General features: G+C 45.0%; 1 protein-coding gene across 1 annotated transcript in view; it reads left to right on the top strand.

Moving 5' to 3' along the window:
- Positions 1–18,112, top strand: part of CNTNAP2 (contactin associated protein 2) — a 2,342,027-nt gene that overhangs the window by 2,062,774 nt on the left and 261,141 nt on the right. The window contains exon 18 of the mRNA XM_042248972.2: positions 16,773–16,991. Within this exon, the coding sequence (XP_042104906.1) occupies positions 16,773–16,991 (219 nt within the window). The remainder of the gene's footprint in view (positions 1–16,772; positions 16,992–18,112) is intronic.

Consider the following 18,112-nt stretch of genomic DNA (forward strand, 5'->3'; position numbering starts at 1 on the left):
TGTTATTTAGAACCTAGAATATATCTTCCTGTAGATTTAATCTTGTAAATGGCACTCGTATGCCACTGCTGACCGTAAGGAGCTTTGTTGTTTGTCTGAGTTTCAGGAGTGGCTTACAATGGAGCTGCATGTGCCAGCTTAAGATTTCTGGGATCTGGAGTCCATTCAGTTTAGAATAGAAGTGTTGAGGAGCAAAGGGAACTTCCTGCCCTATTGATGAATGTTGACCTTGTCCTGGACAAACTTCTCAAAGTAGGAAAAGGTTTTGTTCACCTTTATAGTAGTCAAGACACAGCTGTGCCTCTCCTTTCTTTGGGAGCAAAGTTTGGTGGGTTTAGTAAGGAAGTGGCTCAGACATCCTGAGCACGCACAATCTAAAACCTCCGTATGACTCTCAGACACTTCTCTTTGCTCTGAAACGTCATAGTTTTATGAAGTGTGTGTGTGTATGTGTGTGTCTGCGTCTGTGTGTGTGCTCACGTGCGTGCACTAAGTCACTCAATCACGTCCAAATCTTTGCAACCCCACGGACTGTAGCCCATCAGGTTCCTCTGTCCAAGGGATTCTCCAGGCAAGAATACTGGAGTGGGTTGCCATGCCCTCCTCCAGGGGATCTTTCCGACCCAGGGATCAAACCAGCGTCTCCTACATCTCCTGCATTGCAGACAGATTCTTAACTGCTGCCCATTTTATGAATTAGAGAATTCCATGAATTCATTCAAATATCATATTACAACGTATATATTTTTAAACTATGGCAGTGTTCTGATACAGAGCAGGGTATTGGAACTAGAATAGGGCCATACAACACCTTTCATCCCATCAAAATTTCAGTGGTCTGAAAGAGAAGATCCTTTGGTTATAGTTTTTAATCTTATGAATAAATATTTTACATGTGATAAGGTCATAAGAGACCTAGGAATAAGAAATATTCTTGTTTAAGACTAAGTTAAGCTGCTGTAACAAATAAAACCCTGTGTTTCCATGACATTACGGCAGTGCCATCTGCAGGCTTTGTTCCATGAAGTCCTTCCACACAGTGAAGCCTCCTTTTGTGCTGTGATTCCACCATCTCCTAGAGCCTGGGCGTTTCTAAGCCAGTTGGCAGAGAGAGGAAGGGAGCTGGAGAAGAATTCTCTCCTCGTACCCACACTGGTGCAGAAAAGACACACACTCCTTTCATCCCTGTTCTGTTGGTGGTAACTAGACATGTGGCTCCACCTCCTTGTCCAGGAAATGCCGCTCCCAGATGCATGGCAGTTTTTCAGGGGTCTCGTGGGAAGGAGAAAATGTTTCATGAGAGGTTAGCAGTCACAGGCACTATGGCCTGAGAAGGAGTAAGCTTTCACCTTGTCTAAAGATGTCAAGGTAGGTTTCCAGAAGATACAACGTTTGATTTGCCTTGACGGGTGACGGGCAAATAAATGAGATAAAGGCATTTTTTCCAGAGAGTAAGCAGATAAAGAGAAAGATCATGGAGGATTTGAGGAACTGAAAAGAAAATAGCAAAAGCCCAGTAAATGGTTAGAAGACACTTCTCGTTCAAGTAATGATCCTCCGCGCATCCATGTTAAGAGTTAGACGAAAGAAGGCTAGCTGGATGGACCTAAAGCCTCTTAGGAAATGACTCATTTTACTTGCCTTTGTGGATAGTATTAAAATGGTCAGATTTGGTTTTCTGCACCTCTGAATTTGATTCTTCTGCTGAGAACTGAAGAGAATGCCAAATGACTTCTCATGGAGAGGGTTGATATTTAGTATTCTACAGGGTCTTTCTGGGTAAGTGCAACCAGACCCAATGAATAATAGAAACAGTGTGTATCTGTCAAGTGTAATTATAACACTGAATATGCTCTTCTTGCATTCTGACTCCTGTAGGCATTAGTTTAAACATCTGAGCATGCTGGCACTCCAGACCTGTGAGGATTCCTCTTTGAGAAATAGCATGCCCTTATTATTTAGGCCATTTTTAATGTGGAAAAAAAGCTCACGTCTTGTTCAAAATTATTTTATGGTACAGTTTGACCACTCTCTTTTTTAAAGAATCTTCTCAGATCTCTGAAGAATAGGAAAGAAGTAAGGAAGAATGTTTCAGTCTAGTTTTAAATTCCCTCTAATTTTCTGTATTTAAATGAAATTTGCTTCTTTGCATTTTTATTAATCTCTCTGAGTAAATACTGGCTGCAATTATAGAATAGAATAGCTTAAAATGTCACCAACCTTTGCAAAAACAGTGAAAAATGATCAGATTATAGCTTTTAAAAATTACACAGTATTTGTTTACTGTTGAATGATTTAAAAATCCAGAAAAGCAAAAAGAATAACCCCCCAAAATCAACAATACTCTCAAATTCTGACATATGTAACACCACTCTTTTGATGTTCACATTTCCACACATTTTTCTATGTGCTTATATATAATTTTTTACAAAAAGGCAATCATAATAGTACATACTGTTTGTAACATATTTGTTTCAAGTAACAGCATTTTAGAAACCCATTTCCATGTCTTTTTATTTCCTGTTATAATTTATTACAAGATACTGTGCTATACAGTAGGACCTTGTTGTTGTTTTTTAAAATTAGTTTATTTATTTTAATTGGAGGATAATTACTTTGTAGTATTGTGATGGTTTTTGCCAAACATCAACTCCAATGTCATTTGTTTTTTAAACTCTGCCACAGTGATTGTTTTTCCACCTGAGGGCAGAGACTGTATCAGCACTCCCAAGAGAGCATGTATAATTTTGACCATAATTTTATATTTACAAAACAAAACAAGAAAGCAATGTTTTGTTATATAGCCTACAGAACATAACACAAAAGCATTCTTATTGGCTGGTAGAGTGTTTATCTGAGATCTTCAGGGCTTTGCTTTATGGTCCATCAGCCTCCTACATCTGGTCATATCAGCATCAAGAGATGACAATTAAGATTACTACATCAACAAATGGGGGCAAGGCTTAAAAAAAAAGAACTGGGAAATATGGTGCCTCAATTGCCAATTTCTCCATTTAGCTAATTATCCTCTATTGTTGAGCTTCACTTTTAGAAGACAGATTTTCACACAATATGATCTACTGGCTTCCTATTACTAATCCTCAAACCATCATACCAGTATGTAGAGTTTGTAGTTCACTGTTGCTATTTCAGTCTTGCTCACACACCCAGCACGGAGCAGCAGGGCAGGCTGGAATGATGGATGCGGAAGACCTCATTCAGGAAAGCCACACAAGGATGTGCCCTGCAGGGCTGCCCTCCTAAAGGATGACCTATTCCCAAGGCTCTTCCATCCACTCACTCTGTTTTCAGACCAACTGAGGCAGAGGCTGGCAAGTAGCTCAAACCCACCCACAATTGTTCTCTCATAAAGAGCTCTTGAGACAGAATGATCTATTCCTTAATCAAATCAAGAGAAAAGGAAACATGGTTGTCTGAACTTTGTACAAATTGGCCCCTGAAAATGTTCTCACATGTTTTATATGTACAGTCTTTCAGTCAGTCTGTTCAGTCGCTCAGTCGTGTCTGACTCTTTGTGACCCCATGGACTGCAGCACACCAGGCCTCCCTGTCCTTCACCAACTCCTGGAGCTTACTCAGACTCGTGTCCATTGAGTCAGTGACGCCACCCATCTCATCCTCTGTCATCCCCTTCTCCTGCCTTCAATCTTTCCCAGTGTCAGGGTCTTTTCCAATGAGTCAGCTCTTTGCATCAGATGGCCATAGAATTGGAGTTTCAGCTTCAGCATCAGTCCTTCCAATGAACACCCAGAACTGATCTCCTTTAGGATGGACTGGTTGAATCCTTGCAGTCCAAGGGACTCTCAAAAGTCTTCTCCAACACCACAGTTCAAAAGCATCAATTCTTTGCTGCTTTGGTGCAGTGTTTCAGTTCAGTTCAGTCGTTCAGTCGTGTCTGACTCTTTGCAACCCCATGAATCATAGCACACCAGGCCTCCCTGTCCATCACCAACTCCTGGAGTTTACCCAAACTCATGTCCATTGAGTCGGTGATGCCATCCAGCCATCTCATCCTCTGTCGTCCCCTTCTCCTCCTGCCCCCAATCCCTCCCAGCATCAGAGTCTTTTCCAATGAGTCAACTCTTAGCATGACATGTCCAAAGTATTGGAGTTTCAGCTTCAGCATCAGTCCTTCCCATGAACACCCAGCACTGATCTCCTTTAGGACGGACTGGCTGGACCTCCTTGCAGTCCAAGGGACTCTCAAGAGTCTTCTCCAACATCACAGTTCAAAAGCATCAACTCTTTTGCACTCAGCTTTCTTCATAGTCCAACTCTCACATCCATACATGACCACTGGAAAAACCATAGTCTTGACTAGATGGACATTTGTTTGCAAAGTTATGTCTCTGCTTTTAAAATGCTATCTAGGTTGATCATAACTTTCCTTCCAAGGAATAAGCGTCTTTTAATTTCATGGCTGCAGTCACCATCTGCAGTGATTTTGGAAGGCAAAATATTTGTTTATGTAGACTGATTAAGAAAGTTGTCTTTTTTAGCTATTATGACCAGAAATAAGAGAAAAGAAAGAGTACCTGATGGTGAATCACTTTTGTTATTTAACATTATCCATTTTCATGGGATGCTTTGTTCGGGTAGAAACTGGTTGGCCCAACCACTGGCGATACTGTGAAGTGTTGTCCTGTCATTTTTCAGAGGCGGAAATACATGACCTTGGGGTCTATTGGACTCTTCTACAATGTTAATTGGGCATTTCTCCTAGGATGCTCTCAACCTTGATATTCTAAGATACTGTATTTTTAATGTTTAACCCTAAGATTCCTCATTTCTAATGTTCATTTAGTAATATTCATTACTAAATAGAAGATAAGAACAAATTTAAGTAACTGTAGCTAGAGGAAAACTGTTAAGATAATTTAGGTCTTTCACAAAGATTTCAAGGCACATTTAAAGAAGTTTTTCACATTTCAAGAAAGTTGTTAAGTAGAAAGAAAGTGATTCTCCCCTCCTGTCATCTCTCTCTGCTGACCCTGTGGCATGGTTTCACTTTTTCTCCATTATTTGCCTGCTATTCCAAATACTATAGTTGAAGAGCATCTGGTGTTGTGGAAAACAGAATAAATCTCTGTTTTGCATTATGAGTTTATAGCATGTAAAATACAGAATTTTCATGTGGCACTTTTCCCCCTCATTAGAGAGGTCTTGTATGAAGTTATACAAAGCTGGCATTGAAAGGATCTGCTCGATAGGAAACAATTTGTTATAGAACAAAGAGATAGAAACAGTGTCCGTGATGTGACCTATAGTCTATGCTGAAACTCAGCCCATGGCAACCAGGAAGCAGTCTGTTTTCCTTATGATAGGCTTGTTCACAGCTCTCATCAGCAGGCATGCACCTTGCAAAGCCTCATCCTTTTCTCCTTGGATCTTGCCTTTGGCTTTTACTCATGATGTGTCCTTGCTCCTTAGAAGAAAAGTTATGACAAACCTAGACAGAATATTAAAAAGCAGAAACATTACTTTGCCAACAATGATTCTTATAGTCAGACCTATGATTTTTCCAGTAGTCATGTATGGATATGAGAGTTGGACCATAAAGAAGACTGAGCACCAAAGAACTGATGCTTTTGGACTGTGGTGTTGGAGAAGGCTCTTGAGAGTCCCTTGGACTGCAAGGAGATCCAACCAGTCCATCTTAAAGGAAATCAACCCTGAATATTCATTGGAAGGACTGATGCTAAAGCTCAAGCTCTAATACCTTGACCACTTGATGTGAAGAGTCAACTCATTGGAAAAGACCTCGATGCTGGAAAAGATTGAGGGCAGGAGGAGAAGGGGACGACAGAGGATAAGATGGTTGGATGGCATCACTGAGTCAATGAACTTGAGTTAGAGCAAACTCCAGGAGATAGTGAAGGACAGAGAAGCCTGGTTTGTTGCAGTTCATGAGGTTACAAAGAGTTGGATGCGACTGAGTGACTGTACAGCAACATGACGCGTCCACAGAAACATAGGCATCCATAGCTCAGTCATTTATAATTGATTAATTGACTGGCATGTTATCTCCTTGTAAGCTTCAGCTTGGTCCATGTTAACGCCTGTGAACTTCTTTCTGATTCAAGCTGTTTTTGCATCCAGTTGTATTACCTTTGTTGGCCATCACATCCCACATTCCGTTCTTTTTGAACTCTCCATCACCAAATATCTCAGTAAACCTACTCTCTCTGACATCACCTGAAACCAGCCCCACAAATCACCCCTGGTCCTCCACGAAAGCACATTTCCCCCGGTGAATGGTTTCCATTTTGCTGCACAACTTGATCTTGATCAAGAGAGAAGCTTCTTTGACATCCATCCCCTCTTTGATCCACTCTCCTCTCCATCTCTGGAGAATCTTTAGGCATCCAGTTTTGTGGTTTCTCTCCTGCAGCTTCTACATTTCCTTTCATCACAAATATTCTCTCCCCACCATCACCATCTGGGACTTCCATTTATCCTTCCAAACTGGCACTCTCTGCCCAGCAGACAAGTCCCTGATAATTCCAAACATGGGGGTATTTAAACCCTGACTACATGTCCCTTACTGAGGATAGGGGCTGTTTCAAGCCACATGTCCTTTTGGAAAGCTTTTTGTTTTTTTCCTTTTTATATAATATAGGTCCATTAATATTCAAGAAGGTATCCTCAGAAGTTAGTTAAATGCATGGAGAAAGCTAAAATTAGAAAGGCTTTGCATTTTAAAGACAGCTCTCTGTTTTTGCATGGCCAATGGTAACTCCCTTCTGCTTCCTTTTCTCTACGGATGCCTTTGTTTGTGAAGTTATTTTTTAACCATAATAAAAGGCTTAAAGGCCAAAATACATAAAGAGAAAGATCTCTCATACTCAGGAGGTTATCAAGATACCAGAGGTTTAAAAATTAGTTCATCGCATTGATTCTTAAGCTCCAGGCATTTCCTTGAAGAATTTCCAAAAGACTTCAGATAATTTTTTTCCTTGCCAGTGTTCATGTTCAGATGTGTTTAACACTGAGATTTTGGGTGTGAATATGCATATTTGGCTCTAGAAATTTCCATACTCACAAACTAAGACTCTAGTAAAGATTAGTAGGGTTTATTTCCTGCATGATATGAAAAGTGGTAGAGAAGAGTTAGAAAAATAGAAGCTCACTGGTTAGTTATAACTGGATGTGAACATCTTACAGACTCAGCTTCCTTATGGAGGCAGTGAAGGTAAGCTTGGAAGTTGGACTTCATTCTCAGACATCTGTCAGGCTTAACACTGATGGGTTGAATTATAAGCTTCAAAACTGAAGTGAAGTATTTCATAGAGAATTAGACCAACTGCAGACTTGGAAGGACCACAGCCCACACAAAATTGCGCACACTTCTGGCACCACCACAAGTTCAGCGGGTCCCCCAAACCAGGCTTGGGTTCAGCGATTCTCTAGAAGGACTCACAGAACTCACTGAAAGCTGCTCTACTCATGTTTATGGTTATTACAGGGAAAGAATCGATTAGAGTAAGAAAAAAGAGCACAGAGGCACAGACCAGGAGAAGCCCTAGGGGCCGAGCCACCAGGCATGCTTTTCCTATGGAGTCATGGACACTTTCCTTTCCCAGAATTGATTGTGCCAGTACGCATGGGGTACTGCCAACCAGGGCAGCTTCCCCGAGCATCAGTGTTCAGAGTCTCTATTCAGGCTCCATTACACAGGAATGGTCCACTGCCCACACGGCCAGCCTCAGTCTCCAGCCCCTCCAGGGACTGAACTGTGTCATCCCCCCATCATCACATTTATTGGTCTATCTGGAGTGGTCAGCCTCCACCCTAAATACTATCTGGCAAGGTCCCCACCCTAGATACTGTGTGGTGAGGCCAGCCATCACCCAAATCACATTGTTAGGCTACCTGGCATGACCGGAGGCCCCTGGGCAGACAGGGACACCCCTACCAGGCATAACACTCAAGGCTTTAGATACTGTCTGCCTAAAGCCAAGGGCAAATCCGGACCCTTTCTTGAACAAATTTAAAGTGTTTACTATACAGTTTGAAAATCTCTTGATGACAAGGAAGCAAAAGATTCTAGGACCTGCCTACTGGAATCCAGCTTGGCAACCCTAGTGTTGAAAGTGGTATTCCGGGACCACCTGCATCAGAGTCACCTGGCATTAGCAAAATATATACTCCCGGGTGGCACTAGTGGGAAAATACGAATCCAGCTGCCAACACAGAAAACATAAGAGAGGTGGGTTCCATCCCTGGGTCAGGAAGAAGCCCCGAAGAAGGCAATGGCGACCCACTCCAGTATTCTTGCCTGGAGAGTCCCTATGGACAGAGGAACCTGGCGCGCTACAGTCCATGGAGTCGAAAAGCGTCGGACACGACTGAAGCGACTCAACACACACACAGCCCCACCCCAGCCTACTAAGTGAAAGGAGCCTTGAAATATTCATTAGGCATGTTTCTTTTTTTAGCAGTGTCTTATGGAGGCCAGAATTTGAAAAACATAATTATGATCCCGGGTCCTTGTTCCTAACAGCAGAGTGGAAATAGCACAAGGTATGGAAATGAGTGAAAATCCTGCTACTAGTTCCGCTACAGAGTTTGCCTTGGGCATGTCCTTGTTCCTCAAACGTCACATGTTTAGGAACAACATTTGGCACAGTCTGTTCCAAACAGAGGTGACTCATGTATCAAGTTCCTAGACTGAGAAATACACATTATGTTACTGTATGATCTCAGAGAAGATGCTTATAGAATTATAAGTTGACATTCCTTATATATGCTAGTGTGTTAAGTTATGGTTTGCCTTAGGAAAATGCAGGGAGTTGTTTTTCTCAGAGTAAAACTACCTAATTGTTTGGCCTCCAAACAATTGAATGGCAAGAGTGTTGCTCTTCATTCATAAATTGTCAAGTGCTTACTCTGTCAAGCATTGTTCTAGGCAGTGAGCAAAAAAGGGACAAAACAGGAAATAGCTCCTCTGCTTTCATGAGGCCAGGAGCACATGTATATTGTGCCAGGTGCTGATACATGCTGCTGCTGCTGCTGCTGCTGCTGCTGCTGCTGCTGCTGCTGCTGCTCAGTCACGTCAGTCGTGTCCGACTCTGTGTGACCCCATAGACAGCAGCCCACCAGGCTCCCCCGTCCCTGGGATTCTCCAGGCAAGAACACTGGCGTGGGTTGCCATTTCCTTCTCCAATGCATGAAAGTGAAAAGTGAAAGTGAAGTCGCTCAGTCATGTCCGACTCTTTACCACCCCATGGACTGTAGCCTCCCAGGCTCCTCCGTCCATGGGATTCTCCAGGCAAGAATACTGAAGTGGGTTGCCATTTCCTTCTCCAGATCTTCCTGACCCAAGAATTGAACCCAGGTCTCCCGCATTGTAGCCAGACGCTTTACCATCTGAGCCACCAGGGAAGTAATAGACATAAACCTAGAATGTTTAGGGAAGGAATTTCTCAAATTCAGGCTGTTCATAGAGGGGTGGAAAAACAGCTGTAGAGTTATTGGGCCAAGGGACCAGGAAGTGTTTAGGGGCTGAGAGGAGAGCAGTGTCACAAACTAATAAAGGAGATCGCCTGAAGTGATGGGGTTGCAGAAAGACTAACAGGAGCAGACACAGGCGGAGAGCACAGAGGCAGCTCTTTCAAGGAATTTGGCAACAGCAAGGAACAGAGGAATGGGATGCAAGGACGAGAGAAGGGCTGGGTAGTGGTGGTGGCAGCTGTTGGCATTAGAGGCGTGTCAGTATGTTGGTGTGGAATGATCCAGTAGAGGACAAATGATAGAGGCTGTACAGGGAGGGGGGATTTGCCAGAGGCATGTCCTGGAGCAGGATGTCCAAGGCAGGAACACAGGGCCCTGGACAGGAGCACCGGTCTTCTCTTTACTCCTTCCTCCTGTTCGGCACCTCTCTGGTCCCCACGGGGACCTCATTTCAGCCTACCTGCGCCTTCTCATACCTTCTCCTCTTACCTAAATTATTTTGCCTCCTAATGGACACGTAGCCCTTCCTGCATGGAAAAGAAAAAGCAGAAACTGTATTTATAACATTCTCCACTCATAGAGTGAGGCTAACATGTCCACTCTGCCTGTTACCAGTTTTGTTACTTGGATCCAGTGAGATTTGGTGCAGAATAGCCCTTGGGAAGCTATCCATCCTTGAAGTTCACTTCAGAAGGGAAAGAAATCGTTACCAGAATTGTAACCATGCTGGCTGGTCTTCTCAGCACGCTCACTTTGTATACCTTCCCTGGTCTTTTTACCCATTCTGTACTGAATGACCAATTTTTTCTGCTGCTTCCCAATAGCACTCTGAGTCTAATGTGTCTGAAGGTTACCTCACCTGCTGGCAGAACCCAGAGTCCAAAAGCCTACTCTTCTGGACAGTTGTTAAATTCGTCTCTCAATACATTAAGCCTGGAGTGATTTGTTTGAGAAAAATGCATGGTGAGTTAGAATGAGAGCAAATAGTGCCACCTGCTGGAATTATAGTTGAAGAAGGGGCGGGGAGATAGTCTGTTAACACCAAGAGCTGTCCATGGTTTTGTCCCATTCCTTACTTTGTCACTCAAATGCAGTCAAGATCCAGATGCGATCAAAGACAGTTTCTGCCACCTATGCTTGTTTCTAATGCCCATACACCACCTTGTGCATTTCTTTTTCCACATCTTTCTTTTCTCCCTGTAGCGTCCCAATACATATAACTACCAGTAAGATCACCAGGGCTTCCCTGGCAGCTCTAAAGAATCAGCTGGTAAAGAATCCGCTGGTAAAGAATCCGCCTGCAATGCAGGAAACCCCAGTTCGACTCCTGGGTCAGGAAGATCTGCTGGAGAAGGGATAGGCTACCCACTCCAGTATTCTTGGGCTTCCCTGGTGGCTCAGACGACAAAGAATCAATGTGGGAAATGTGGGTTCAATCCTTGAATTGGGAAAATACCCTGAGAAGGGAACAGCTACCCACTCCAGTATTCTGGCCTGGAGAATTCCATGGACAGAGGAGCCTGGCTTGCTACAGTCTATGGGGTTGCAAAGAGTCGGACACACCTGGGCAACTTTTACTTTCACTCACCAGTAAGACCAACTGTATTTCATGTATGGTTTCTCTTAGAACCTCTTAGAAATTAGATCATAGAATGTTCACATGCAAAGGGAACTTAGAGCTTGTCAGTATGTTTTCAAACACATTTTGGACACAGAAACTCTTGGGAAACTATAGATGTAATCCCCCTTTCAGACACCAATAGACTGAACCCAAAAAGGTGACAAGGCAGAGTGAAGACTAGAAGTCATAAATACTGCTTGCTAAACTGTTCTCTGTATCAGTTAGGATGCTTTCAGCTGCAATACAGCAGGCTTTAGCAATAATGGATATCTCACGCAAGAAGCCTGGTGGGGCGCCAGGAATACCTTAGGGGCTGAACGCCACCTAAGCCCAAGCTTCATCCCATTTCCCTCCCTGTTCTCCTCAGTGTGTCTGAGGTTTGCAAGATGGCCCCACCAACTCTGGGAACCACATCTCCACCCAAGATCAAGGGGCAAAGATGGATGACTCTCTCTTCCCTTATGAACTAACAGATTTGTCTTCTAAAGGCGCCCCCTCATGTCTTATTGGCCAGAGGAAATGAAAGGTCCCATCTTAAGTGGGTTACTGGCAAGGAGTATAGCAATCTCATGTTTGACTTAGAAAAAAACCCAGATTCACCTGCTGGGCCCAGGGTAGGGCCATCCATACGTGAAGCACAGAGTTGTGTGGAAGCACATAGCTTCCTGGGCAAAATCAGGTCAGCTCACAGGGAAGAGGGTAGGGGAACAGCTAACTGTCAGGCAAAATTCTCCGTGGGTCTCTCCCATTTCTGCTTGTCTTCTGAACAAGAGGCATTGTCAGCTTTGTTCATACCTTTGAAAGGATGTGGGTATAGCGGTCTTGGAAGATAGATTGTCTTCCTCCAGAACAAAAGGTAGGTTTATTTCCTGACTGGGTTAATAAGGCTAATGTCTCTTCCCAGGGCAAACATTAAGCAGACTTGCCAGCAGCCCCTCTAAAACTTATGGGTTTCCTAAGGTCAGAGTGCACCAGCTACCTGAGAAACATACCCCCTGGACTGCTCCACGTGGCCCCCACGGGATCGGGGACCCAGAGAAACCCAGGCAGACGGATGCTTGCTTTGCATGCTGCCCTGTGAGGAATACAACGCTTTGTCTCTGACCCAGGAGCTGCCCGTCTTCTGTCCGCATCTACAAAATGATGGCAAGCCAACGTGTGAGCTTGGAAGCAAGTTGCTCCCCAGTTTTCCTGACACCAACAGAAAGGCAACCATGCATGTTTGCTACAGTGTTGTCTCTAATGAGCCTCCCTAGAAACATCCAACTCTCAAATACTTATTTCTGAAAATAAGAATAGTTTCAAGATGTCTGAAATCCCTTTCCCATGGGCAGAAACTGGGCAGCCCTTCCGCCTCCAGCTGGAGACGCACGTTAAGCGACGACGGTGTCGTTGGCCACAGTGTCCTTTACGCTCTTTCCCTTTCATTCGCTGGCTGACTCTCTCTGTAATTATCTTTTTTAAAATGTCAGCTCCTCTCACCCAGAAGACCAAGAGCAATCAGCCTCAAACTGAACTTTAGAAGCTTCTAAAACACACTTTCCGTTCGGTGGGGAGATGGGATTTCTCAAAGGCAATGTCAGGGAAGCTGATGCTGCATGGCAGATGAAGGAACTCTTTCCTTCACTCTCACGTGGGGCCTCGTGGCCCCTTCCTCAGGAAGCACCACAGGGAAGTGGGATGGGCTGAAACTGCGAAGGTTTCTTCAATGAAGCCTGGATGGAGGCTCTTTGAGGAGGATCTGTTCTCAGTTTTTCTACTAGTCATGGACGGATGTGAGAGTTGGACTATAACGAAGGCTCAGCACAGAAGAATTTGATGCTTTCGAATTGTAGTGCTGGAGAAGATTCTTGAAAGTCCCTTGGACTGCAAAGATGAAGCCAGTCAATCCTAAAGGAAATCAATCCTGAATAGTCATTGGCAGGACTGATGCTGAAGCTGAATGTGAAAAGCTGACTCATTGGAAAAGACCCTGATGCTGGGAGAGATTGAGGGCAGGAGGAGACGGGGCTGACCAAGGATGAGTGGCTGGATGGCATCATCCACTCAATGAACATGAATTTGAGCAAACTCCAGGAGATGGTGAAGGACAGGGAAGCCTGGCATGCTGCCGTCGTGCAGACACGACTGAGCAACTGAACAAGAAGTGTTCTCAGATTCCCTCTTACTGCACCCAGTTGGGGAGAGAGGACTGAGCTACAGTGTGCTCCTGGGGACCTTCTCTCCTTCTCTAGAGGGAAGTGTTGATGTTAAGAAGACCACGGCCCAGAGGCAGAAACAGGGGACCCAGTGTGACAAGCAGAGAGGGAAGCATGGGTATTTCCTGGTAGCTGCTGGTCCTCAGGGTGACACAGTGTGAAAGGGGGACAACTGAGAGACATGAACAAAAATTAGAGCAGCATCAGTCCCTCCAAGTCGAACCTTAGGGCTCGACTCCATTTATCCCTACATTGTATTTCCCTGATGGCTGCTGATGCCTTTTAAAACGAAACCATCTTTCCTACTTAGCTCGGAAAGCCTTGTTCTCTGGCTATTCTGACAACTTACATTTAAAAAATGCATCTGCTAAAACACAGCACTGCAAGAACAGAACAAATTCAATCTTAAAACCTGAAGTTACATTTTCCCCATCGACTCATGCCAGAAATGCAGGGAAAAAATCATTCCATCCATGAGTCACGTGATCATTGACCTGCATTCTCATCATACTTGTGTAGAAACCTTGGTGAAGGTCACTCCAGTGAATCCTGGAAGGCAGGAGCCCCTAATTCAGAGAAGAAATGTCACCAGCACACGTGTGGGATCACCACAGGTGTTAAAATTAAAGTCCTCTTTTAATGACATAAAGGAGCCAAATTCCCCAGCACAATGAGGTTGATTACATTGAGCTCTGTGTCTAATGTCTAGAGCTCAATAGAGTAAATGCCTCCTCAGAGGGGCCTGACCCAGGGGTGGGGAACAGTCTAGGTCCCAAGAGAATCCAGCCCACTGCGGTTTTTAAATTAGAAGTTTGATTGCTTGCAACATCATCTCGAAATGGTACCAGTGCCAAGCAGCCGAATTTTTCATTAGCCTGGGGGAGAAAAGATGACAGATATTTAATTAAACCGCTTGGCGATTCGTCAGAGGCTTATTGATAGATAGAGGCACCAAATCACTTTCTAAGCAAAGTTAGGCCCTCCAGTGATGTGGGGAATCTGTTCTGTCAAAAAGCATTCACCAAGCTGAGGAGCTGGGACCCACATGCCACTCTGCCTTTCCTGCCAATGGCAGGAAAAAAAAAAAAAAACTTTTAAAAAACATGTTTATAAAGCAGTCAGTGGTCACTGAGGAATTTAAAACCTAACATGTGAAGTAAGAAAGCTACTAACAATTGAAGTTACCAGCACACCCTCCTAAGCCATTTTTCCATTGTTGGAAGGTGATTTAATCAAGGAAGTTGACTGGGAGCAGACCTAGGAAAATAAAAAGAATGATTTGTGGTCAGTGCCAGAGGAGAAGTTATGAGAAGGACTCGGCATCCTGGATAAGAGTGTTCAAGGTGTGCAGCAAGTGATTCCAGAAGGGGGTCTTAGGCAGGACCCACACTGCCCTGCGCACAGCACCAGGGGTCAGGAAAAGAGATGGGTCATCCTCACTGCCTGCACAGCTCACAGCTCCCAAACTCTCCAGAGGAACTTTAAAGATTAGATTGAAAGTGTCAGTTGCTTAGTCGTGTCTGACTCTTTGCGACCCCATGGACTGTAGCCCTCCAGGTTCCTCTGTCCAGGGATTCTCCAGGCAAGAACACTGGAGTGGGTTGCCATGCCCTCCTCCAGGGGATCCTCCCAACCCAGAGATCTCATTACTGAAAGAGTACATGTGTGGGGGGTCCAGCTGCCTGCCACTCAGAAGCCAGTAAACAGGCCAGGTCGGTGGAAAAGAAAGTTTCCTTTATTTCAGATGCTGGCAACCAGGGGGTAGGGTAGCAGACATCTGCCCAAAGCCTGACTTCCTCCCCCAGCACACAGGGGTGAGAGCTTTTATAAACAGAGGAAGAGGGTTACATGCAGAACAGCACAGTCATCTCTAACAGTCATCTTCAGTTGGTCGTCAGTGGTCCGCCTAGCAACATCTTGGTTGTTTTAGGACAGTTAGTTAATCTTCAGTTCTGGGGTGCACTTGTTCCCATTTCTTTGCAGTCAGTTCTCAGAATTGTGGCAGCTCAAGTCCTGAGTACAGTCTGATCATCGTGTAGTTAACTTCTCCACCTGGGGTTTTAGTCTTTATAAGACAGCTCAATAGGATCTGGCTCAGAAAATTATCTACAGCACATGAGAAAGAACTGAAGGTCCTCGACTATCCTTAGTGACCAGATTATTATTATTCAGTCTCCTTTGACTGTTCTCCTTTGTTTCAGCGTTTCTCACTTCTCTGATTATTCTTTGACTAAAGTTGTCCACCAGCAGAGGACACGGTGGGGGGCAAGGATCTGCCCCCCCCCCCGCCCCCGCCATATGGGTCCGGCTCCGTTTCAGTCGAACTCAGGTGTCCTGCATTGCAGGCAGATTCCTTACTATCTGAGCCACCCAGAGAAGCCCAACAATTAGATTAAGAAAATAAATTTTTGCAAATTCCTCCAAAGCAATAGCCCTCGACTCTAGGTATATATTAATGTTTTCCAGGAAGCTTTTAAAAAATACCAACACCTCACCCAGACCAGATGAGTGGGAATCCCTGGGGATGGAGCTGCACACGAGTGTGTTTCGTAAAGCACTCGCGTGGGTCTAAAGTACAGCCAGGGCCACAAGCCACATCCTAGGAGACACTGAAGAGTCGCAGAGTATGTCGAGTTGGAAGATCTCAGGTTCTGGAAGCTAACAAGCCTGGTTCAGGTCCTGACTCCACTACTCACTAAATCTAAGAAGCTCACTGTGGACTTAAATGTCCTAGGCTTCGGTTCTTCATTTGGAAAGACTCAATGAGGGCAACTTCTTGGTAAAATAAGAAAAGGAATGTATACCTGGCCCCCAATCCAAGCTCACTTTCCTCCCCTTGGTTATGATTCATTAACAATGAATTGACACTTTATCCCTCCTCCAAGAATTTCGCCTTGGACCACTGTATACAATAGCAAGTGACGGGTGTAGATTACTTTCTCTATCTGCTTTGTTTTTCCTCTAGAAAAAGTGAAAGTGAAGTCGCTCAATCATGTCCGACTCTTTATCACCCCATGGACTATAGCTTACCATGCTTCTCCGTCCATGGGATTTTCCAGGCAAGAGTACTGGAGTGGGCTGCCATTTCCTTCTCCAGAGGATCTTCCTGACCCAGGGATCGAATCTGGGTCTCCCACATTGTAGGCAGACGCTTTACCGTCTGAGCCACCAGGGAAGCCTTAAGCGTTAAAGCTGTTTGGTATCTGGGAGGGAATACTGCTTCCCAGGTGGAACTCGTGGTAAAGAACCCACCTGCCAATGCAGGACACGCAGTTTCGATCCCTAGGTCAGGAAGATGCCCTGGAGGAAGGGATGGCAACCCACTCCAGTATTCTTGCCTGGGCACTCCATGGCTCACAGGGGAGCCTGGTGGGCTACAGCGCTTGGGGTCGCAGAGAGTCGGACACGACTGAGCAACTTGGCACTCCCACGTGCATGCAGGAAGTACTCATGTGGCTCTCCTCTTTCTGTTCCTCCAGCTGCCACGGAAGTGTCCTTTTCATTTGATGTCGGGAACGGGCCAGTGGAGATGGTGGTGAGGTCGCCCACCCCACTCAACGATGACCAGTGGCACCGGGTCACCGCGGAGAGGAACGTCAAGCAGGCCAGCCTGCAGGTGGACCGTCTGCCGCAGCAGGTCCGCAAGGCCCCAACGGAGGGCCACACCCGCCTGGAGCTCTACAGCCAGCTGTTTGTGGGTGAGTGACGGGACATGGCGTTCACCTTGCGGAAAGGAGAGCCGCCTACAGGGGTTCTGACAGAGGTTTTTCTAAAAGTGTCTTTGCCTCTTGTGGTCTCCTCCAAGACGGGATGGGAGACAAGGCAGAAGACGCAGGAGCCTCAATCGATGTCACTCTCTGCTTTCTGGAAGTCACAGTCCTCATCTACAAAATGATAGGGTGGCTAGGGTTTCTCTGAGGCCCCTGATCTGTGCAGTTTTAGGTTTATAGTTTTAGACCTTCACTGAAGTCCTTACAGTTTGTAGAGTCAAAGCTGTGGTCTTCCCAATAGTCATGTATGGACGTGAGAGTTGGACCATAAAGAAGGCTGGGTGCTGAAGAATTGATGCTTTCAAATTACGGTGCTGGAGAAGACTCTTGAGAGTCCCTTGGACTGCAAGGAGATCCAACCAGTCAATCCTAAAGGAAAACAACCCTGAATATTCGTTGGAAGGACTGACACTAAAGCTGAAGCTCCCATACTTTGGCCACCTGCTGCTAACAGACACCTCATTGGAAAAGACCCTGAAGCCGGGAAAGATTGAAGTCAAAAGAAGAGGGCAACAGAGGATGAGATGGTTGGATGGCATCACTGACTCAATAGACATGAACTTGGGCAAAGTCCGGGAGATAGTGAGGGACAGGGAGACCTGGTTTGCTGCCTTCCATGGGATCGCAAAGACTTGGACATGACTTAGTGAGTGAACAACAACAACAACAAATTCCTTAATGATTTAGAGCACTCCTAACTGTAAAAAGAAGGATGGACAAAGGGGGAGGAGTGATGTAATGGGCTCCCTAAGTTCAAGTCTGCTTGAAATGAGGAGTAGAAATCCACTCTATTGTCTGCCCAGCCTCAAAGTTCTAGGCAGAGGGAGATGGAGCCTTCTCCTTACGTAGCGTCTTCTCACAGAGGAAAGAAGAGATCAGCACTGAGAAGAAACTCAGCCAGAGGAAAAGCAAAGCACCCTTTGCAGGAAGTGGCTCCAGCCCCACAGTCTGGGCTCTGCTTCTGACATTTTCTAACTGAACCTAACGTTACTTCCAAGCAATACCTGTGTCCATGGTTAGTGAGATTTTAAACTTTATTTTCCAGAATA

This window comes from Ovis aries, chromosome 4 (assembly GCF_016772045.2).
Source record: "Ovis aries strain OAR_USU_Benz2616 breed Rambouillet chromosome 4, ARS-UI_Ramb_v3.0, whole genome shotgun sequence".
Lineage (NCBI taxonomy): Eukaryota > Metazoa > Chordata > Mammalia > Artiodactyla > Bovidae > Ovis > Ovis aries.